The sequence below is a fragment of the Eretmochelys imbricata genome, chromosome 3 (assembly GCF_965152235.1).
Source record: "Eretmochelys imbricata isolate rEreImb1 chromosome 3, rEreImb1.hap1, whole genome shotgun sequence".
In the NCBI taxonomy this organism is placed as follows: domain Eukaryota; kingdom Metazoa; phylum Chordata; order Testudines; family Cheloniidae; genus Eretmochelys; species Eretmochelys imbricata.
The window spans coordinates 91,431,447-91,455,290 of record NC_135574.1 but is presented as its reverse complement, the minus strand read 5'-3'; the positions used below and the strand labels follow the sequence as shown (position 1 = coordinate 91,455,290).

At 40.3% G+C, this 23,844-nt stretch overlaps 1 protein-coding gene across 7 annotated transcripts in view; it reads left to right on the top strand.

Annotated features, from left to right (window-relative positions):
- FAM184A (family with sequence similarity 184 member A) overlaps positions 1-23,844 on the top strand; it is a 170,301-nt gene that overhangs the window by 116,603 nt on the left and 29,854 nt on the right. For all 7 annotated transcript variants that reach the window (XR_013345622.1, XR_013345624.1, XR_013345623.1 and 4 more), the window contains exons 10-13: positions 13,024-13,236; positions 15,542-15,695; positions 22,150-22,277; positions 23,589-23,773. Coding sequence is in view for 3 of the 7 variants with exons in the window: in XM_077813004.1 (XP_077669130.1) it covers positions 13,024-13,236; positions 15,542-15,695; positions 22,150-22,277; positions 23,589-23,773 (680 nt within the window). In the remaining 4 variants the exon portion in view is untranslated. The remainder of the gene's footprint in view (positions 1-13,023; positions 13,237-15,541; positions 15,696-22,149; positions 22,278-23,588; positions 23,774-23,844) is intronic.

Sequence of the window (23,844 nt, the reverse complement as noted above, 5' to 3'; positions counted from 1 at the left end):
CCCAGATATTTTTTTCCCTGAATTGATCCTCTTAATTTAGAATCCAGTAAGGCAGTGGTTCCCAAACTTATTCCGCCGCTTGTGCAGGGAGAGCCCCTGGCGGGCCGGGCCGGTTTGTTTACCTGCCGTGTCCGCAGGTTCGGCCGATCGCGGCTCCGGAGCAGCGACCCGCGGCCACTGGGAGCCGCGATAGGCCGAACCTGCGGACACGGCAGGTAAACAAACTGGCCCGGCCCGCCAAGGGCTTTCTCTGCATAAGCGGCGGAACAAGTTTGGGAACAACTGCAGTAAGGTATATCAGTAGTTCAAATTTTTCCTTCCAATGTGCTCTGCTTTGCATTTAACATTGAATCTTATCTCCCGTTGTGTTGCCCATTCACCTAGCTTGGTTAGGTGTCTCTGAAGTTTCTCAGTCTTCTCAAAACTTCACTAACGTAAATAATTATCATCTGCAAATTTTTGCACAATTTTTATCTGTTAGAGCGGGCTGGAAGAAGACAATGCCATTTCTCAAAACATTTTGAGGTTTTGAAATGAAAATACAAGAGAGCAAGAGAGAGCACACGCAGAAAATGCACTCTTTCTGTAATTTGAGGGATAAGGCTACCTGATTCAGAGTAGGGACTTGAACTTGGGTCTCCCAAATACCAGGCCAGTACCAAAACCACAAGGCTAGAAAGAAAGAGTCTCTCTCATGCCCTCACACTTGCTCTCCCTCTGGTCAGAGTCCATCCTAGACCCAAGAATCCTTCCTGACATAATTGCTGCTGAAACTGGTGTTTTTGTGAAACATTTTGGTTTCAACAAAATGAAATTTTTCGATGGAAAAATGTTTCGTCAAAAATATTTTGACCAGCTCTAATAAATATAGTAAACAATATTCGTATTGTGTTTTTTGTCGTCTTTTCTCTTTCCAATATAGGGTTCATGCTATGTTATATTGTTTTAGCTTCTGTCACTTTTCAACTTCCACAAAGGAGAGATTGTAGCATAAATATTCGTAGATTTTAAGTCTAGAAAGGACCATTAGATTAATCTGGCATCCTGTATAACATAAGCCATAGAACTCACCAAGTTATCTCTGTAATGAGCCCAATAACTTGCGGTTAACTAAAGTCCTAAGGCATCCAGTCTTGATTTGAAGACATAAGAGATGGAGAATCCATCGCTTCCCGTGTTCACTTGGTCCAATAGTTAATCACTCTCATTTGTTAAAGCATTTGTACTTTATTTCTAAATTGAGTTTGTCTGGCTTTAACTTTCTGTAGTTGGTTCTTGTTATCCCTTTTTCTGGTAGGTTAAAGAGCCCTTTAAGTAACTGGTTCTTTCTCCCAATGTAGGTACTTATACACCAGGGATGGGCAAACTTTTTGGCCCTAGGGCCATATCAGGGTTGCGCAACTATATGGAGGGCCAGGTAGGGAAGCCTGGTCCCCGCCCTCATCTGCTCCCTCCCACTTCCCGCCCCCTGACTTCCCCCCCTCAGAACCCCAGACCCATCCAACCCCCCTGCTCCTTGATTCCTGACTATGCCTTCCCAGGACCCCCTGCCCCTAATGGCCCCCCAGAACCCCACTCCCTGTCCAACCTTCCCTACTCCCTGTCCACTGACTGCCCCACCCCCTATCCACACCCCCGTCCCCTGACAGGCCCCCGGGGCCTCCCATGTCTATCCAACCCCCCTGCTCCCTGTCCCCTGACAGACCACCCCCGAGCCTCCGCCAGTTTGACCAGTGTTTGACCAGTGTCCAGATGCTCCCCCTGGCTTGAGGTCTCTAGAACTCACTCTAACTCCTCCTTCTGAGATCTGAGACCTCATGGTCCAACTGCCTCCCCTCTCAGATTCCCCCATAATTTATGTACACCCCTTCCCAGAACTCCACCTTGTGAGCTCTCAAAGTTCACAAGTTAACTTTTCAGTGGCACACGATAGTGAAAGCAAACAGGCACGCAGACGTCCTTTGCACAGAAGTCTAAAACACCGTTACCCTTTACTTGAGAAAAAGCACAGGAGAATATAGATCATTTAGAAAACATCAAACACTGTGAATCCAATGCACTTCACTCTAGTTCACACTTCCTTTGGGAATCCTTGGGAGACCCTGTGTGTTCAGGTAGGCAGGGTTCCCCCATGCTTCATCCAGTTCCTACAGAAGACAGGTTGAGCTGGTGAAAATGGTTTAAGACCCCCGAGTAGAGCAGCTCATGCTGTCTTATAAAGATCCAGTCCCTCTGTCAGGTGACTTTTTTGCCAGACCATCTCCCCCTAACAAACCGGTTCTCTTGGGTGGGAGCCAGCCTATCCTCTAAGATGTTTGTATATGATTGGAGGACCATCCCCAAGTTAATAACCCTCTTTTGTCAGCCCTGTATCACTACTCCTTGGAATTTCAGTACAACATGGAGGTAAAAGGACAGCAGAGAAGGCACAGGACTGCTCATTCTAAATGGAGTTTACAGCTTGTTAAAGTACATATAGAGAGTTCATAATCTCATGCAGAATTCCTAATTTGTACAGACAGATCCCCCAAATCGTCACAGTAGGACTTTGCATTTGGCTGTTTTAAAATGCATTTTGTTTGTATGGGCTCAGTTTACCAAGCAATGCAGATAGCTCTGTATGACAGCTCTGTTGTCATTGTTCACCACTTTGCCAATATTTGTGTCACCCTCTAATTTTCTCAGCAGTGAGTTTATATTTACTTATGGATCATTGCAAAAATGTTGAATAATGATGGGCCGAGAACCAATCCCTGCAGAATCCCACATGAACCCCCTAGTTAATGATTTTTCCCCATTAACTAATTTTTAGATCTGTCACCTACCCTGTCCTTAATACATTTAACTGTGCTTTATTGATACTGCATAGTACCACATGATATTCTAATTAAAAGATTACCACTAAGTCAGATGCCTTGTAAAAGTCTTTTACACCTATGCACTTATATTTATCAACCAAGCTTGTAACCTCCTCAAAGAATGAAATCAGGTTTGTTTGCCAAGACCTATTTTCGATAAAACCATATTGACAGGCATTACTTATGTTCTAATTTAATTCTTTATTGATGGAAAAGCTGACATGAGCTTCAGTTATTTTACCAAGGATTGATATCGGGCTAACCAACCTGTAAGTACCTGCTTTTAAATACTGGCATTACATTAACACACTTCCAGTCTTTTGGGATTTCCCCAGTATTCCAAGTTTTATTAAAAATCAGTGGACCAGAGATCTCCTCCATCATGTCTATTAGGACTCGTAGGGCTTTTCTTTTCACTACCGGGGTAAGTCAATGTAAGTTACGCTACTCTAGCAACGTGAATAATGTAGCTGGAGTCAACATAGCTTAGGTCAAATTATCACAGTGTCTTCACTGGTACTTGCATGCCGCCCCTTAAGCTTTTAGTCATGGGACAGAACCCAGCATGATGCCAAATAAGAAATTTTACCTGGAATTTCTTTCCCATTTCTTAGGACATGGCTAGTTTATCACAGAAATATATTGTTAATTATTCATATTACAGTAATGCTTAGAGGCCTCAAACAAAATTAGGGCCTGACTGTAGGGACTGTGTGGACACATAATAAGACACAGTCCTTGCCCCTAAGAGTTTACAGTCTTAAATAGACAAGACAGACAAAAGATAGGGGAGGAGGCCCAGAAAGCTGAAGTGATTTGCCCACAGTTGTACAGCAGAGCTAAGGATAGAACTTAGATCTCCTAAGCCCTAGTCTGGTGCCCTATTCACTCAACCATGCTGCCTCTCACTGTTGCTAGAAATAGTAGTTTGCTGTTCAGAGATTTGTTTCCTGCTATTTGAATATCTTTTTTTTTTCTTTTTGTAGATTTAGGCTGTGGAAAGATATTTTTCCTCTTTTTTTTATGTTCTAGTATTGTCCAAAATTTCTGTAATGAAGACATCCAGGCAATCAAGGTGGTCCAAAAAAATCTGTCATTGAAAAACCCATCTGTTTGAATGACATAAGTGACAAAGGGGGAGATAATCTATCATTCTGGTTTGGAGTCTGAATCAGACACTGTTTCCAGTTATGAAGATACGGCTCATTCATTTTTTGATTATCATATTGAGCATATATATTACCTCATATATATGATCAAGTAATATTGATATAATACATCTACATATCTACAGTATATGTTTCTGTATGTCTGCAGTTTTTCATTAATAATTGATGTAAGATGGTGGTACTGTAAGTAATTTTGCCCTGGACTGTTATCTGAAAACCAGCCTCTTTTGTAAGGATTCTTAATCCTTAAATTTCAGAAAACAAAAAATTCCACTGTGCTTTAAAAAAAGTATGACTTTATTAAAGACTAAATGTGTTCTCAGTATTAAAACAGATAAGACAGTGAAATTTGCTCTTGATATTATAAGGCTACTAACTAAAAAAATGCCTACAGTTGAACACTGACTGCAATGTTCAAAGTGTAATTCTGACTGATGATAAATGCAAAACGTCAGTATGTACGTGATAGCCTTTTCTGAAGTACATTAGCTAAAGCTGAGAGCAGATAAATGCATCAATTTGGTAAATGCAAAACTTGTTCAGTTACATAAGAGAGAAACATTATATTACACTGAAAGGGATACTGATATCCTGAATATTTGAAATATGAGATAGGAAATGAAACAGTTTTTCACCTCATGAGTATGCTACCTTGTGTTCTGTGTTCACTGATTTTGCAGTAAGTCATTGCAAAATTTTTGGTCTGTCTAATTTTTTTTCCAAACAGTTTTCAACTTATTTTTCCCTGGTCAAATTATAATTAATGTTCTGTGTTTTACTCTCCCTTCTTTATCCCTTTTTCTTTTACTTAGTTGATTTCTGAATGTTTCCCTTTATTCCTGTGATCTTTTCTTCATAGCGGCACTGTCTCGGTGAAGCTTTGCATAAATCTATCAGCAATGTAAGTGAGCTACACTTACAACTTGTACACAAGGGCATGCTTGCACTTCTAAACTTGCATACTTTACAATGTTGCTTTAAACTGTGAAGTAAAATACATGATGATATTAGAGACAAGGATATGTATGCATCTGGTTAATAAAAGCTTCTGTGCTGCATCCATTCATCTGTATAAGTGCTCATATCATCTGACATCAAACGCTACATAATATCTGCAGCATTTTTTATTATGTTAAAGCAATCTTGCAGGCAATATATTTGCACATTGTGAAGCTTTCTACAAAGCATGAAATTAATAATGCTATATTATAGTTTGCTGCTTGTAATACAAATCTTAATTGCAGTTTGATTACTAAATTTTCTTCTACTATTTATAATATCTGTCAACTTTTTTAATCTCTTGAAAGACCTAGTTGACAAGATTGCAAGTTCAAAGTACTCTGTATATCTTTGTGTTCAAGGAGTTATCTGTGTCTTGTCTTGCATCCTCAGTGTAGGGAAAAACCAAATGGGAAGCTAGGAGACTTTGTTACTGTAAAGATGTGCAAAGAGGGAGACTCTTACTTTCATAAATGTGCTTTTAGCATATATAAATACATGGTGAATCATTCAAAATATTTTTTAAATGTATGTATGTATGTATGCTTAAAACCCCTTTAATGAAATATGCTATTGTTTCTTTTGATATTTGTGGCAATTTAAACAAAATAAGAAAACTTCACATATACTGTATAGAAAACCTATATTTTTACTAGTTTCCCACATGTGAATTGTTTGTTGTTATGTAGAAAGAAGAAAAGAATGGATATTTCAGAATTATCAGACTAATTCACAGCAGTGGAACAATTGCTGTCACCAGAGGGTGGTATTGTAAATTACAATAATTTACATCTATAATGTCGATACGTATGTGAACAGGTTTTGATAGTGACTGATCGAGCAGTCCTTTATTAATAATACCTATAGTTAAAGCCATACGTTTTGCAAAAATGTGGTGTTTTGTATAATAGATAATACTATTATATTTCACCAGAGGTAAATACTTTTCAAAGCTTTACAGAATCATGTGTTTTGCAGAAAGTGCACATTTAACTGAACTCCATAGGTTGGGATCACAATTTATAATATCACCAATGTAGTACAAGGTAGGAAGTTGCTCAGGAAAGAGCTTGCAGACTTCAGCAGTGCATGGATATCCTAGAACCTGAAGATAAGTAGAGTATTATAGGCAGAGCTGGTAGCTAAGCCTATAATTAAGGTTGCCTAATACTTTCCATAATATAAAACCCTGTTTTCAGCTGTTTATCATTTTGCCAAACTTTAACTAATTAGGCTGAAATTTTTGATACCAGCTGTCTGCCTGAGGTTAAATTTTTTTATTTTCAAAATGAGCTAAAACGCGTCAGCCATTTCCAAGAATGAGATCAGGGGAACATGCATTGTTTTGTCCATGGTAAAAACAAATAAAATTAAATTAAAAAATTTTAAAAAATGCTGCACCCTGTTAATTGGGAAGCTCTAGTGCTTCCATGCTTTGGAGTAGGAACTTGAAATTCAGCAGGGGTGTCACGCTGGTGTCAGAGATGGGCTTTTTGCCATCTCCACAAGTATTTGCCCAAATGTGGCCAAGATGAACAACTCTGAAAATCTCCTTTCAAACACACTCAGTAGAAACTTGTTAGAGTCTGGCAGCTAAATTTGCTGAAGCTTCCATCTTCACTGCATGGACTGAGCATGATTTCCTGACAGTAGTTCCTCCCCGCAGCTGGAGACTGCTGTGGCACTGGGCACCAGAACTAAGAACAGGGAGACTTTCTCTCTTTTGCTGTCAGTGCTCCTGCTGCTGACCAGAGGAGGAGAAGGAAAAAACAGTATGACTGGAATGCAGGGAGTTAAGAGTAGAGGGAGGGGCAGAGGGAAAACAGCGTAAGAGCTGTTAGGGGAGCTGTGGATAAGAACAGAAGGGAAGGGGGCAGGGGCCAGGGGGTGAATTATTGTGGTAGGGAAGCAGAGGGGAAGGGGAAGTTAGACCCAAGAGTGGTGGGCAAGAGCAGAAGGGTAGAACAGTAGGTAGGGCGGAGGGGACTAGATAGGTGCAGAGCAGGAGCAGGAACTGAGGAGTAGGTGTGGCATGAATAGACATAGAGAGGAGAAGGAGAACAGGGGCCAAGGGTGGGTGTGGAGTGGACAGGAGCTGAGATAGAGGGTGGATAGGAATGGGGGGAAGGATAGGAAGGCAGCAGCTAGGGTGGGGTGGGGTGGATATGAGTGAGGGGGAGGGCAGGAGCCAGGTTTGGGGTACATAGTGGATGAAAAGAGCAGAAGGAGGAGACAATAGCCAGTGTTGGAGAAGAGCGGAGTGGAGGGGGAGGCGACAGGAGCCAGGGTGGGGTGGATAGGAGCAGAGTGGGAAGGGGATGAGACAATAACTGGGGTTGGGGTGGATAGAAATGGGGGCTAGGGAACAAGAGAGGTGGCAGAGGGGGGACTGGGCAAAAGGGTTTATAATCACTGAAGCACAGTCTCCTCTAGAACCTCAAACTTAACCCAGAATTCTCAAGTCTCAGCATTCCTCTACTGTCAGCAAATATCTGTGAAACCCACGGGCAAAATGTGTCTCATTACCCCCTTGTGCTTTGTTAAAATAAAGGATAACAGTTTACTACTGCTACCAGTTATTCTATAGCTAAAGTGGTAGACATCTGTGCTGTGCATCTAAAGATTTCAATCCTACTTATGACTTGTGTATGGGTCAGTATGGTTCCACATGATGGAATTTGTTTTTTCCAGTTTGCTTTTTTCCCCTGTCAGAATCTAGGGAATTGCATCTAAAACCCTATATTAGAAGAGTTAGAAGTCAAGCGTTCAAAAGTTAGGAAATGCGTGTGCAACCTTAATTTGGCCACTTTGTATGTATACATTATGATACAGTCTTTAATTACATGATAACATACTACTTCCACAGAACCCCTGCCTGCCTCATTCCACGCACAGGATGAATCATACTCTGAAGACGAGTTAGGGTTGTGTAGTGGATGAGGCTGTTGTCAGTAGGACCCCTGCCTCATTTGTTGCAGAAGTTGAGTAGTGAATGCTGGGTAGAATTGCAGGAAGAGAAAGAATGGTCTCATGGTTAAGGCAGCTGAATGCTGCTTTGGAGAATTGTTTCTTCACCTACCTCTGCCACAGAGTTCCTATGTGATGCTTGAAATGTCACTTAATCCAAACTTCCTCTCTGAGTAGTATCCTTACGGGTGCTCCACTGTAGGTGCACTAGCGCCCCCTGTGCCTTTGATCAGAGATTTCTCATAGCAGTTTCCATTCAGCCCTCACATGCCTGTTAGTCAGTCTTGTGCCCCATGCCGTTGCACAGCACTGCCTGGGCAAACCACGCTCAGTTCCTTCTTAACTGCCTTGGCCTGGGATGGAGCTCTGGCAGTTATCCCATTCAGATTTCCTCAGCTGTATTCTCTTCTTATTAACAATGAGTCACAGTGTTAGTTTTAGTTCCAAAGTTAGTAAATAGTACTAATATAGTTTCTTTTCTTTAAGAGAGAAAATAATTTTTATTGTATTTGGATAGGTACTGGTTAGTTGTTACTGGTAGGTTACATCCGGTTCTCCTGGCTTCAAACATCTGTCATGTTGGGAGGTGATCCTGGTTAGCGATGGGCATTCCCACTGCTCCGTTGCCTCAGAGAATTGCAAAAGTGCAACTTTTGTCTGGCACTGAAACCAAGATCCAGAAAAAAACAGAAATAAAGCTTTGTCTCCTCATGGTGGAGAGCTCTGTATTTGGCTTGTCCATACTTTTCTCTGAACTGGACTTGACTCTGAAGCCCCCTCTGCCTTAGAGGGAACTGCTTGTTAGTCACCAAGAATGAAGCATCAGTAGGGACACAGTGCAGTAACTGTGGTTCTTTGAGATGTGTATCCTTCCCTTTGAAGTTCTCTGCTTTGGAGCTTCACCGTAGAGAAGGAACTGACGGCAGTTTGCTCACACAGTGCTATGTAGCAATGCCACAGGGTCAGAGACTGACTAACACACATGTGCAAGCCAAATGTACACTGCTGTGAGAAATCTCAAGTCAAAGGCACAGGGGATGCTAGCACACTTAGAGTGCAGCACCCATCGGGGGACACATCTCGAAGAACCACAATAATTGCACAGGGTGAGTAATCATTTCTTTTCACAGGTGACCACTAATTGTGTGTTCCTTCTTTTCTGAGTGCCCAACTTAAGCTCTTGGGATAGACTACTCACAACTGCAAGTGAAGTCAATGGGAACTGTACTTTGAACATATAAAGTGCTATATAATAAGGACTCTGAGAAAATTGTGTTTTCATACACTGAGGTGAAATTGTGGAATTAGCCAAGCCCCACAATTTTTCCCACAAGAGGGATGCTGAAGTGGGCATCCGTGTGTGCCATTCTTGTGTTTGGTGCATCTTTTGGGTCCCCGTCTCCCCCCAAACTGCTGCTCCAACAGCGGGGTAGCCAATGGGCATGCATTGTCCCTCAGGACCTCTCCCCCATTGGCTACACTTGTCCCCCGAGGCACCATCCTTGCTGCATATTAACAAGCCCAGGACAGGAGAGTGGAATGGTTGCATGGAGATGGTTTCCAAATTGCTCAGTAAAAAGAAGCTGCTGCTCTCTGGTCCTGTCCACTCCCCCGACACTGGTCTGACCCATGCTCACCTGCGCACTACCCCAGGGAGCAGCTGAGCTCCAGCTGACCCACCTGCCAGACTCAGCTACCCCCTTTGCGACCTCAGGGAACAGATACTGGGCAGAGGGGGATACCTGGACACAGGTAAAGGAGGGCGGGCGGGGGGGAGCTGGGAAGATGAGACAGGTGGAGGGGGAGCAGCTGAATGGGAGGGGCTAAGTTGAGAGCCTGTGGGTGGGAAGGAGGTTTGCAGGGCCAGAGTTGGAACCAGGGACTGGGGTGGCAGGATAAGTGGAGGAGGGAGCTGGGTGTGAGGGACTGGGAAGGACAACAGTTTGAGGGGGGGTATGTCTACGAACGTCAGAGTGCAAGACGAGCATATGGATGCTCGCTTCTGCCTTCCCGCTGCTGGAAAAATGGCTGTAGTTCTGGAGGGATCAGCAGCCAGTTTTCTGAGAGGCACAATAGCCAGCACCGCAGCTTAGAACAGAAGCACCGGCAACCTCAGTAGAGAGGCAAAAATACGTGTTCCAAGTGGCATTGGCATGCTGGCTACTGTGCCTTGCATAAAACTGACTGCTGAGTGCCCCCTGAACTGCTGTAATTTTCCAGCAGTGAGGAGGTGGAAGTGGGCATCTGTGCACCCTGGTTTCCTGCTGTTGGAAAAATTGCAGCTGTTTTTGTGGGAACTTGGCATCTGGTTTTATGCAAAGGAATGCAACAGTGATCTTTCACAGACTGCATTCTGTGTGTATCCTAGGAATATCACTGCTTTACCCATGATGCTGCTGTGATTTTTTTTTTTTTCTTTTCAAATCTTCAGTTTTCTCAGGGTCCTCTATATAATGCTAAGTATTCTGAAAAATCTGGTCCTAGGAATCTCATATTGGGCACCCAAAACTAGTGGACGCTTTTTACCTTAATTTCTCTGTGCCTTGGTTCCTCATCTGTACAATGGGGATAGTAATATCACCTTGCCTCCCAGGAGTGTTGGGAAAATAACTTCATAAATATGTGTGAAGCACTGAGGAACTGTAGTGATGTGTGTCATAGAAAAGACCAAGGGGAAATTAATTTTTTTTTATTCAGAGCAGGGTTTGAATAGTGTATAGTGACGAAGGCATGAGGTTGCACACTGAGCAATAAGAGTGAAACAAAATATTGAACAGCTGCTCATTCAGTGAGCACTGTCCATCCTGTTCACAGAAGGCGGCTGGGGTCCTGTGGAAAAAATAGTATGTGATTATGTAATTTAAAGACTGTATCATAATGCATACTCACGGAGGGCTGAATTAATGTTGTACAGGCAACCTTAATTCAGGTATTCTCTAACTTTTAATTCCTTCAACCTTAATGTTCTTTTAACAAAGGTTTTATATAGGTGTACGTTTTATATTTAGGCCAATAGGAACTGTTAGGGTTCTCAAAACTTTGAAAATTGGGCAATTTAGGTGTCTAAATTTAGGTTTCTATTTTTTAAAATCTTGTTCTAAATCAAAAGGAGATAGCAAAGGAAGATCGAGAGAAAAGAAAGTTAAAAAGAACGCTGATACCTACTTAGAACTCAGAATGGAACAAGTAATTTATATTTTACCTACTACTTTGCATTGCACATATAATACCTTGCTTCTTAAAATTATGGTAAAGGAAATGAAAATGATCCATTTTGCATTGCTTTGCTGATGTACACTGTTTAAAACATATTTTTCATGCTAATTATATGCTCTGACATTAAGAAATTCTGCTAATTCATTTACTTCATACAGGAAGTAAAGTAAATAAAAATTAGTGTACACAAGAGTTTTTCATGTATAGTTTAGATTACAAAATTTAGTATGATCTTTCAGCTATAGCTAAATCTCCTTTAAAATGTTACTGTCAAAGCATATTTAACAGGATAGTGTGTGTTTGTATGTATGTATATATATATAATCAATGAATTTTAAAGACAACCAGTCACGGTCATTTCACTCAAATTTAATTTGCTTGTTTTATTTAAGTGCTAATTTTACTTTAAATGTAGCTTCTTTCCTTACAAATCTGCTTTAGTTTTGTACTTGTGATAGAATAATTTCAGCAATAATATAAATGTTGCGAATTTCACACATTTATCCTTCGCATGCTACTCTTAATTTTATTTTATGCTGTAACCTTTAATTCATTGCAGAATAGCACAGAGTATATTGCTGTGACTTTATCATTTATTTCATAATTAATCTTGGCATGTGCACAATTAAATGACACTATCAGTTTTTTCATCAGTTTTATATAATACCCTCTGAGGCTAAGAAATATTTTTTTCTATACTAATTTAAATACTTTGCCATTTGGCAATTGTATTTTTTCCTCCTGTGTGATCAATGGAGCAAAATTCATTTTTTGTAACAAACTTTCAGTTTATTCTTGTTCCCCAAGCTGGCAGGTGCTCAGGGTGCCTTGTCAGCAACCATTCCGTCCAATTAAGGAGTTGTGTTGTTTGGATCCAAATGGAATCCCGTCAGTCCAGTCTCCTTTGTCTGGTAGGATGATGGCTAAGCCATTGGACATTAAGATTGGGGTATAAATTTACAGTTGAGATAAAGGATCATGGAGCTCCCTCATGGTCTACAGGAAATCCTATTATACTCAGATATGTCTGTTTGTTCACTAACATCATTTTTCTGGAAACTTGTTGACCTAAACAAATATACATTTGTTAGTTTAATTGCTGTGGTGTTAGTTAAGAGACAGCAGAAGAACCACAAAACATTCTAATTTTATAGAACAAAAGAAGTGAGATAGTTTAACTTAGTTGTGGTGGAGGTGCTACATTTTTAAAAACTGACAATTGCCTATAGTTTAGGACCATAGAAATTAGAGATGGAAAAGATTTACTTTTCTAGGTCTTCTAATCCATTTTTTTTTTTTGCCAGTCAGGATTTTTCCTACATAACTTTGACGAACATCTCCACAGAATTTAGTAATTTTAATATTTCCAGTGTTGGACCTCAGACCTTGATAGTGTCATTTTAATGTTTTCTTTGTTAAAGATCTGGAAGAGCATTTTTACAACACGTAATTATTAAACATCAAATACCTTATAACTAGTGGTGTTTTAAGGATGTATCTTAAAGTGAGAGCCCTCACAAAATCTTTTTATTCTAATTCTTGTACTTCTGAGGTAAACTGTATAACAGAATTCACTAGTTATAAGTTACTGTTTCTCTCTTGTGTTTTATGTTCTGGATAGTTCCATGATATTTGGTTAAAAGCAGTAGATACGTTATCTGAATTTCAGATTAAGAAATGTGATGTTGTTCAGAAGTATGTTCTAGAAATTTCGTATCTAAAGTTCATATCAAATATTTACTTCTTGAAAGCATTTTTTCCTGATTTGGCATTTGTATTTATGATTTACTGATGATTGCTATTCTGTGGATTAGATCTCCTTGCTGAAACAGAACCTGGAGATGCAGCTTTCCCAGTCTCAGAGCTCCTTGCAACAGCTACAGACCCAGTTTAGTCAGGAGCGACAAAGGCTTACCCAGGAACTGGAGGAACTGGAAGAAGAACATCAGCAAAGGCATGAATCCCTGAAGGAAGCACATATCCTTGCATTTCAAAACATGGAACAAACAAAAGAACAAGAACAAAAGGCATGTTCATCTGGATATTTCAGACAAGTGTATAGGGCACACCACAGAAACATGATTAAACCAATATACAAAATACTGAGAGAATCAGTAAAGAAAACTCTGCATTATTTCTTATTTCTCTTTTCAAGAGATGTAACTTACATTAGTAATATGGTTATTACAGTTAAATATTATGCAGGCAAATTGAATAACATCCTTTATAATATAGACATTACCTATTAGAAGGTTAGCACCCTGCTCTGTCTTCTGGCATCATGTTAGTATTTTTAATCATTATCAACATCAGCTACATATTTTTGTTCAACAATCTGATTCTGAGGGTTTTTTAAAAAGTTCCTACTGCACTATAGTTCATGTTGTTGTATGTAATAACTTTCTTTGTACTTTCCAGTACATCCAGTATAGCTCTTTTTTTAATTTCTTACTTTATATTTCTGAAGTGTGGTCACCCCATCTCAAAAAAGGTGTATTGGAGTTGGAAAAGGTTCAGAAAAGAGCAACAAAAATGATTAGGGGTATAGAGTGGCTTCTGTATGAGGAGCAATTAATAAGACCGGGACTTTTCAGCTTGGAAAAGAGACGACCAAGGGGGGATATGATAGAGGTCTATAAAATCATGACTGGTGTAGAGAAAGTAAATAAGAAAGTTTTGTTTACTCCTTCTCATAACACGAGAATGAGGGGTTACCAAATGAAATTAATAGGCAGCAGGTTTAAAACAAACAAAAGGAAGTATTTTTTCACAAAATGCACAGTCAACCTGTGGAACTCCTTGCCAGAAGATGTTGTGAACACTTTAATAGGGTTCAAAGAAAAACTCGATAAGTTCATGGAGGATAGGTCCATCAATGGGGATTAGCCAGGATGGGCAGGGATGATGTCCCTAGCTTCTGTTTGCCAGTAGCTGAGAATGGGCAACACGGGATGGATCACTTGATGATTACCTTTTCTGTTCATTCCCTCTGGGGCATCTGGCATTGGCCACTGTCGGAAGACAGGATACTGGGCTAGATGGACCTTTGGTCTGACCCAGTATGGCCGTTCTTTTGAAAAAACTTCTCACACCACTTCTCAGAATCTGCTAGAATCCTTTTGAAATTTTTCTTCACACTTGTGTACATCATATGCTTCCTTATTTTGTCTACTGTCTAAGGCCCTGAACCTGCAGTGTTTGTGCATGGGCATACCACTGTTGCTGCTTAGAACCCCATTTATTTTGTTGGGGCTCCATCTGAGATGAGGAGTCCTCTCATGAGCAATGTACAGTAAGATCAGGGCTGAACGTTGTAACATTACTTCTAGTACAAATACTTTTAAGCCTATTCTGACACCTTTGCTCAAATTGAGTACAGTAGAACCTCAGAGTTATGAACACCAGACTTATGAACTGACCAGTCAACCACACACTTCATTTGGAACCAGAAGTACACAATCAGACAGCAGCAGAGACCGGGAAAAAAAAAAAAAAAAGCAAGTACAGTACAGTGTTAAATATAAACTACGAAAATAAAAGGGAAAGCAGCATTTTTCTTCCGCATAGTAAAGTTTCAAAGCTGTATTTAGTCAATGTTCAGTTGTAAACTTTTGAAAGAACCACCATAACGTTTTGTTCAGAGTTACGAACAACCTCCATTCCCAAGCTGATCGTAACTCTGAGGTTGTATAGTAGTACTGAACTTTACATGTAGTGCTGTTCATTTCAGTGGGATAATCTGTACAGCAGAGTGCTGCCTAATTTGAGAGAGGATGGCAGAATCTAGACATTTGTGATTTTAAAAAGAATTTTCAGAACTGAAAATATGCATCTGTGTTCTCAACCTGGGAATGATTTTTTTCATAGTATTTAAAAGGTGATAAAGCATTTTTCTTTTACCGCTGTAAGCTCATTGTCATGCTCAGAAATGATTTTTTGGTTTGATACTTCATTTTGTTCACACCTGGATCAAAACCACCAGAACAATAAATAACTTTAGAAATTTAAACTTTGGGTGTACATGGTAGTTGTAGCCTGCCCTTGGTCCATGAACAAATTGGGAGTAGGTTATGGTCCTTACTCTTTATACTCAAAAGTACTCGAAAGACTCCTCTATGGCACTTTAATTTGGAGAAGTAGAATAAAGAATACATTTTTAATGATGGCTTGAGCATGTCAGTGGCTTTTTTAAATGATAAATGGAGGTATTTTTAATAATACATGCATTTTTTGTCATTTTAAAGAGAATCCCTCCTGTTAGTTCATCGTTAAATATTTTATGCATTGTTTAAGTCTGTGTAAAAAAAGTTCTTCTCCTTTTGGATTTCATAGGAACTAGAAGAGCATTTACAACAAAAACATTCTGAAGAACTTCAGACACTGAAAGAAGCACACAAACAAGCTATGGAAGGTTTCAAATTGGAAATGGAACAGGAACTTCAGACTCTTCGATTTGAGCTGGAAGATGAAGGGAAAGCTATGCTAGGTATCGTATTTTCAAGCTAGTGTAAATTGTATCAGAAGATAAGATTGCCATTTGCATAATTAATATAATTGTAGACATAATAAAGCACTTTCCACAAACTTCATAGCACTATAAGTAAAAAATAGTATAAAACTAAGGATGACATTATGAATAAAGAAGGTAAATAATTTAAATAAATATAAAGTTGTAGAATGGGATTTTCAAAAGCACTCAGCATTGGCCTAACTGTTTATACTGAAATCGACAGGAGTTTGATTTGAATGAGAGCAGATAGATCAGCTGAGCCTTTGGAAAATCCCAGTATTAAGTGTTCTAGAATGATATGTCAGCAACCATAATTTCATGATGGAGAAAGTTTCAGAAAGTACCAATGAAATAGAACAACTAGAACAGTTTCAGCATATACATGTAACAATGGTAAAAATGAAGACACTAAGGATCCATCTGTACTGCAAAAACATTTTAGTCAGGTGACTCAATAAGTACTAGTTGCTAATTACTATGTATATTACTAATCTGTAGTGTATTACAAATCAATCTATGATTTGTAGAATAGACAGACCCTTAACTAGAAAGGTCCATAGTTTTAGCCTGGTTAAGGAATGTGGTTACTAAAAATCAGCTTGTACATGACTGGGTTCCTTGACTTTTTATTTTTGGCATATAGATGAGTATCATTTATTTATTTTTGAGCCCCTATGAATGTGCTAGGCACTGCACAAAACAGAAGATGATCTCGTCATTTCCTCAAAGAGTGCGCAATCTAAATTCAATACAACAGAACAAGTGAGGATCATAGACTGATGAGAAGGTGAGAGGAAGGACAACGGGTGACAATCAAGCAATTTACTCCATAACATGCACACACACTTGATAGTTCTGAGTTGTTTGTTTGTTTTTTTAATTTAAGGAACCTTTTCCCCCCTCACTCTTTCAACTGGTGAGATGGCAGGAATTAGCTTTTAGAAGGAATTTGAATGAGGCAAGTTAGGTGGCTTGCTGAATAGACTTGTGGGAAAGAACTGGACACTTAAGGTGCTGAGGAAGAAGACAGATGCCTGTGAGATGAGGTGATTAAGGGAGTACGGAAGCTGGTGTCGCTGGTGGAGCAGAGGGGATGGGGAAAATGCAAAAAGTGGCTAGATTGTACAGGTGGGCAAAGGTTGTATGATGGTAGGACCTTGAAGGCAAAGACAAGAAGATTGAAATGAAATGCTGTGCAGTGAAGACCCAGTGAGTGATTCAAAGAGGAGAGAGGATATATTCAGAGCAAGAGGGGATTCAGAAGAGAAGGAAGACGGGGGAGTTATTTTTGGCAGTGATATTTTGGCTTGACTGGAGGGTGAGGGGCAGGTGACAAGGGTAATATGAAAAAAAAACATGAAGAGGAGACTTCAGGAGTCACAGCAGGAGGTAACAAATACAGAGAAATGATTTGCCCATTCGGACAAAAAGGAAAAGGCAGATTTTAGAAATATTATGAAGGGAAAACCAACTGCATAGGAGTGAGAAGAAGAGGGAGGATTCAAAAATTATCTCTCAGTTTAAGGGCCTAGGTAACAGGGAACATTGTGGTGTTGTCAGCTGCAGCAAAGAATGGGGGAAATAGGCCTTAAAAAACAAATCAAAAATAGATTTCAAATTTTGATTATGTACATAGTTGCAAGATGTCATTTTGATATAAGATGACATTTCTCTGGTAGTTTCTGGTTAGGTCACACTTTATCCATGTCACATAATGAATAAGCAAAAACACACTGTACATGCAGAAATGCTTGGCAATTAGGTACCAGCAACATGTCTCACCTGAGCTCACTACTTACATTCTGCCTTGTGTGCTACCATTTTCGTTCCTTCTTTTAGTAGTGCTTACTTCCTGTTCCCTTAATTGGAATGTTTCCTTACTAGTTCAGCATCTTTTCCAGTTAGTTTAGCTTAACCTTTCTACCTGAAAAATCAAAGAAAACAATCGTCTAGCTACTGAACTTTTGATGAGGCAGTGCATCTCAGCAGTACTGGGTCTTCCTGTCCATCTTGCTTACACTTCTCTGAGTCATTGTTTGGATCAGTCATAGACCAGAGTTAATCATGCTTCCCAGCTGGTGAAGAGCCTGTGCTCAGAGATCTCCCATCCAAATAGAGCTGCTTGTTATCTTTTTTCTGGCAGATCTCTCTTTTCAAACTGTTTTTTTTTGTGAATTTGGGGCTTTTTGTTTTTGTTCCTGTTGCTGACTTGCCCTTTGTGGTGGCATAATCCCAGCTTTCTACACCCTGTGATCCTCATTATGTCAAAACTAATAACCCATTGCAGTGAAAAGAAAGGGTCCAATATTAAATCTTTTCAGCACATTATCAAAGTCATGACTGACTCTAGTCTTCTCACACAGACAAATCTCCTGTAGGCTTAGTTAATGTTGGCTCCACAACACTAGCCAGAATCTCCTTTCTGATCCTGGAAGGCAGAGTATCAGGGATAATGCCAATTTCAACTTCTTGGACAAGGACTATCTGAAGTAAGAGCCTCCAGACACCTTTCACGAAAGGACCTATCTGCTTGTTGCAGGAATCTGACAAAACGTCTCACATTATCCCCACCCCTTCCCTCAGCCCTAACAAAAAGTAGAGAGGATTTGCTCTTCATTGCTGAAGAGGGGAATCTGGACAATGCCATTCTTCAGTTGCACCCTTCTTTTATGGTTCTACTGAGCAGTACCTGGGCAGTCCCAGACTCCTGTTTTGCCCACTCTGCTACAAGTAGAGACAATCTGCATGCACACAAAGCAAAACTGTTGTCTTCTCCACTGAAAGTGAACTCAGCAATGGTCTGTTGCTCCAACCAGTCCAGTAACTGGGTATTTTTGTGAACCAATCCAGGAGTTTCCTCGTAATCCTGCACAGTCTCATGCACCTTGGAATGCTCTCCCAGATCCACAAAGGGATAGTATTCATCTTAAAAAAAGGTCTGTCTACATTAGAGCTGGAAGTTGTAAATTCCAGCTCAAGGAGACATCTTTGCGCTAGCTCCAATCAAGCTAGCAGGCTAAAAATAGAAGTGTAGCTACTTTAGCCTGAGCAGCATGAGGAACTAGCTACCCTGAGCACAGTCCTGTCTGAGATGCTAGATGTGTACTTGGGTTGGCTAGCCTAGCCTATCCCACCACTTGCATCAGTGCATCCCCACTTCTATTTTTAGTGCACTTGCTCGATCAGAACTAGTATGGGTATATCTCCTTGAGCTGAGTTAATACGTTCCACCTTTAGTATGGACATACTTTAAAAGTATTGCAAAACAGAGACCTGCAGTCAGGGAGTTTGTGATGCAGTTAGCTGCAGCACATCACTAATTAGTAGGCTCTCTCAATTCTTTTAAGGTACCCTTGAAAAATTGACTTGACCTAGAGTTTAAACTCACCTCGGAGCTATAAACCTTACTTTGAATCTGTGAATGTTAAATTTCTAGTTTTGGCTGCTGTTGTTTAAACTGGATAGGTCAGTGAATTGTTTTTTTCTCATCAGCCCTTTTAGAAGAGGGATGTTGGTAAATTGGAGAGAATTCAGAGAAGAGCCACAAGCATGATTAAAGGATTGGAAAACATGCCTTATAGTGACAGACTGAAGGAGCTCAGTCTGCTTTCCTTAGTAAAGAGAAGGGTAAGGGATGGTGTGATCACAATCTGTAAGTACCCTACAGAAATGTGGTAGTGCAGCAAGTTGATAATAGGTTCTTCAGTCTATCAGACAAAGGTATAACAAGATCCATTGACTAGAAGTTGAAGCTAGACAAATTCAGACTGTCAATAAGGCATACAATTTTAACAGGTAGGGTAGTTAATTATTGGAACAATTTACCAAGGTCATGGAGAACTCTCTATCACTGGCAATTTTTAAATCAATTTTGGATGTTTTTCTAAAATATACATCCTAGTTCGAACAGGAATTACTTGGGGAAGTTCTTTGGCCTGTGTTATACAAGGGATCGAACTAGATGATCTCAGTGGTTCTTTCTGTCTTTAGAATCTATGAATCTGTACTGTCATCTAAAAACACACTTGTTTTTATGTATTGCACCTTCTTTCATGTAAAATCAGATTTTCTGTCCTTTTTTTGGCCCTCTTTTTTAACAAGATAGAGAATCAGCAATATTGCTGCATATCAAAAGAACAATAAAATATTATCTTAACAGAATCCAAGAATTTGAATTAGATGAATGTCGGTTTTTCTGATTTGAGGGCTCCAAAAAGAGATTTAAAGTTTCCAGAATACTCTGGCCTCCATGGATTAAGCTCTAATGCAGGGGGTGAACCCCAGATGATAGGGATTAAATATAATCTGATTAGATCAACTGCCACTTAGGGTATGTCTTCATTGCAGAGTTAACCTAAACTTTAACTCTTAGCCCCAAACCCTCTATCTTCCACACACACACACACACACACACACACACACACACAACTTTTACCTGGTTTGGTGGTACGTTACCAGCGTGGGTATTCAGACTTGTGGATAGACAGCTCAACTCAGGCTAACGCAAATCTGTCTACCCATGCTGGGAATCATACTTTCCATTTGCAGTGTAGATTTACCTTAAGGGCCTAATCCAAAGCCCACTGAAGCAAATGGAAAGATTCCCATTTACTTCAGTGGGCATTGGATGAAGATCTAAATGGCAAAAATGTGAACAGCAAAAGATCAAATGAATCTCATATTTCCTGACAAATGGCAGTTTATATAGGCTAGAGGAAAGTTGATACCAACAAGGATGCTATTATAGTAATCAAGCAGAAAAAGCGCCAAAGCATGCACTAGAGCTTGTTGGGTCAACTATTAACCACAGCGTCTCAAAATGCTTAATAAATGAAGTTGACACACGTCTTAGCAGTAAAATCAACTTCAGACTGAATGACAAATCTGAGTTGAAAATTACATCCAAATTCCATACAGTGGAGGCTAGGGTGGTACAAAATTAGTTTACTTCAAAATAGAAGGACTCACAAATGGAAAGACAAGTGACATGGCTGAAAAATAGGATTTCACCCTTACCCAAGATTAATAAGAGTTTAGCATACATCCAGTTAGAGCTGTCACTCAGGATACCTCAACACTGCAGCTGCCTGCCAGCGTGCTTCCCAGCTCAGGTAGACAGACATGCACTAACTCTGCTCCAGCCAGGGTGCTGAAAATGCAGTGTACCCAGCTTGGGTTTCTGCCCAAATACAAACCTAGGATTTGTGTACTGTATCTCAGTGATCTTCAGCAAGTCCAGTTCCTAACTGGACTGACCAGTTTTAATCCTGCATTGCCAGTTGCAATGTACCAGGCAGCGGGTTTCACTTAAATTACAAGCAGAAAAAAAAACTGCCATATTGTGACTGGCAACCGTTGCTGCATGTATGTATGGCAGTGCGCGCCTGTGGCCGTTTCCACTACAGTGCCCAAGTCAGAAGGCCTCTGGGACCGCTGCTAATGTGGCACCCGGATCCCACTCTGCATACAAGGCCCTCAGTACGCCCAGTCGGCAGCTCCCGCTCCTCTGAATGCCAGAAAGCAGGACAGACCCAAGACTCATGAGCAGTGAGGTTAAGCAGCAGAGGCCCGGGGGCATTGGTTCCTGAGAGCTTGGGAGGAGACAGTAGGGGAGCTGCCTGGGCTGGGAGGGAGTGGGTATAGGGGCTTATGGGCCAGGGGAACAAGGTTGATGGGAGAGGATAACCTAGGAGGGGAAGGGAGAGTATCTGGGAGGAGAGGAGGAGGGTTAGGCTTGTGGGGGGAGCAGTTGCTGTTTTTTCTGTATCTCAGAGGTGACAAATTTATTTGGGCCCCTACCAGCTTCCATCTGGGGTCAGCCACACCAGCTGTTGCAGAAGTCACAGAGAGGCATGGCATTCTGCTTGCCCACTCAAGAGGATGAAGGACTTATTTTTCAATGTGCAATTAAAATGTCATTAACTGGAGTGTGTTTTTCCATTATCAGTCATGGTAAAAAGGAGACAAGTAGGTTTTGTGCCGAGGCTGGTAAACATCCAGGGCAATTTTGCAAGTGGTAAAACATAGTTTATCACTTAGGTAAGCAGACATGACTCTGAATGTGCACAGGGAGCAGATGTGATGTGTAAGATCCCATTTTTACATAAGTATTTTTCAGATTAGAACACGCTTTAAGAACAAGCATACTGAGTCAGCAATACAATTTCCTGCAGCACGTGGGTTTTCTAGTATTGAACAAGTCTGACTTTGCTTAAGATAGAAGATAGATGATGTGCAAGTTCAAGGTGTAGGGTTCCAAACCTAAAATCAGCTTGATATGTTCAACATAGATTTTATGTTAATTTATACAAGTAATTTTCTGTCTCTGTTTATTAGGTGAGCAGTAATATTTTATCAGAGTTGGATTATTATGTTAATTAACAATAATGTTTACAAAATAAACATTTTTCCTTTTAATCATTGTAACTAGCCTCTTTGCGCTCAGAGCTAAATCATCAACATGCAGCAGCAATTGACCAACTAAGGCACAACCATCAACAAGAATTGGTAGCTGCTAAAATGGAACTTGAAAGAAGTATAGAACTCAGCAGACGACAGGTAAATAGGCATTAATGGTAACTGGATTTAAAATTGCATATTTAGAATTTGTTTTGTGTTAACTGGAGAGCATAACTGTACTATAAATGCATATTGAGGACTTTAATCTTTAAAAGGCAGTCAAAGCTGAAGACAGTGCTCCTTCATCAGTTTGTCTAATCTGCTACCTCTTTCCCTTCTTCCTTCGCCCATCAACAAACCTAACTGGGAGTCTTAAACTAGCCCCCAATTCAAGTCTATAAACTAAATTTCAGATTCAAAATTGTCCAGCCATTTTGAGGGCACAGTGACTGGACTCAGAGGTGGAAAGTGTTATTTCCCATTAAAGTTAGTCTGCTAGACTTTGTCTTTTAGCAAGACTTCAAGGCTAAAACACTGTTTTTTTGTGGAGCCACTGTTCCTCTAGGAGCCTAAATCCAACATTTAGGTGCCATGGAAAACTTCAAAATTCCCACTAAGTTAGCACCTAACTCCATAGCACCCAAAGTCCCTAGAAGCCTACGTTAGTGGCCATGTGCACAGCCACCTCACTCTAGGTGCCTGGGCACCTATCTCGTTCCTAAACTCTAGCAGGTTCTTCAAACTAGGCAATGCCCTTCCGCTCTTGCTTGTGGAGCCTGATCCTGTTGGTGTTCTCAGAGTACACTGAAACCCATACAAAATTGCCAGAGGAGGTGGTAGAGATAGTGATGCTATGCTCGTTATAACTTTAGCGCAGTGATTAGGGTAGTCACCCAGAATGTGGGAGTCCCAGATTGAATTCACCCCTCTTCCTGATGTAAATAAGGGTTTAAATTTGAATCTTCCACCTGCCATGCCAGTGCCCTAGCCACAGAGCAAGGGGGTATTCTGGGACAAGTCTCTCTGTCTCTCCTGTTGAATCTGTTCCATTGTGTATAAATAATTAAATATGAAATGAAGCAGAGTGAATGGACCAGAGTCTCCCACATCCCAGGTGAATGCCTTAACTGTTGGGATACAGTGTCATTTTCACTCTCTCTCTCTCTGGCCCACCTTCTTCTTCTCCTCTGCCAGTTTTTGTGAAAAATAGCTTAGGTACCTAAGTCCAGGAGAAGGTCCACAGCTGTGAATCCTGAGTGGAGAAAGACACCTCCCTTTGGCCTGGAGTTAGGCACCTAAGTCCTTCTGAGGGGTGGAACTTAAGCCATGCACTCTCCTGTTAAATTGTAAATAAAAAAATCTAAAACAAAAGGAAAAGTAAGCTATGTTGTTATCTTCCAGAGACAAGTATTTTGCATCTGAAACAGGAGTATATTAAAGTATACTTTGTTCTTTATATTTGTTTATCAGGAGAAGGAATTTTTGTGCCGAGTATCAGATCTACAGGATGAACTCAAACATCGCGACCATCATATATCTGAATTGGACAAGGAGGTTCTGACTCTGCATGAAAATATAAGTGCCCTAACCAAGGAACTAGAGTTTAAGGGAAAAGAGGTTCTCAGAATACGCAGTGAATCCAACCAGCAGCTAAGGTATGAATTTTTCTACTATAAACTAAAATATTTTCCCATTTGTTAATCTCAACTGCTAATGTTTGTCAGAG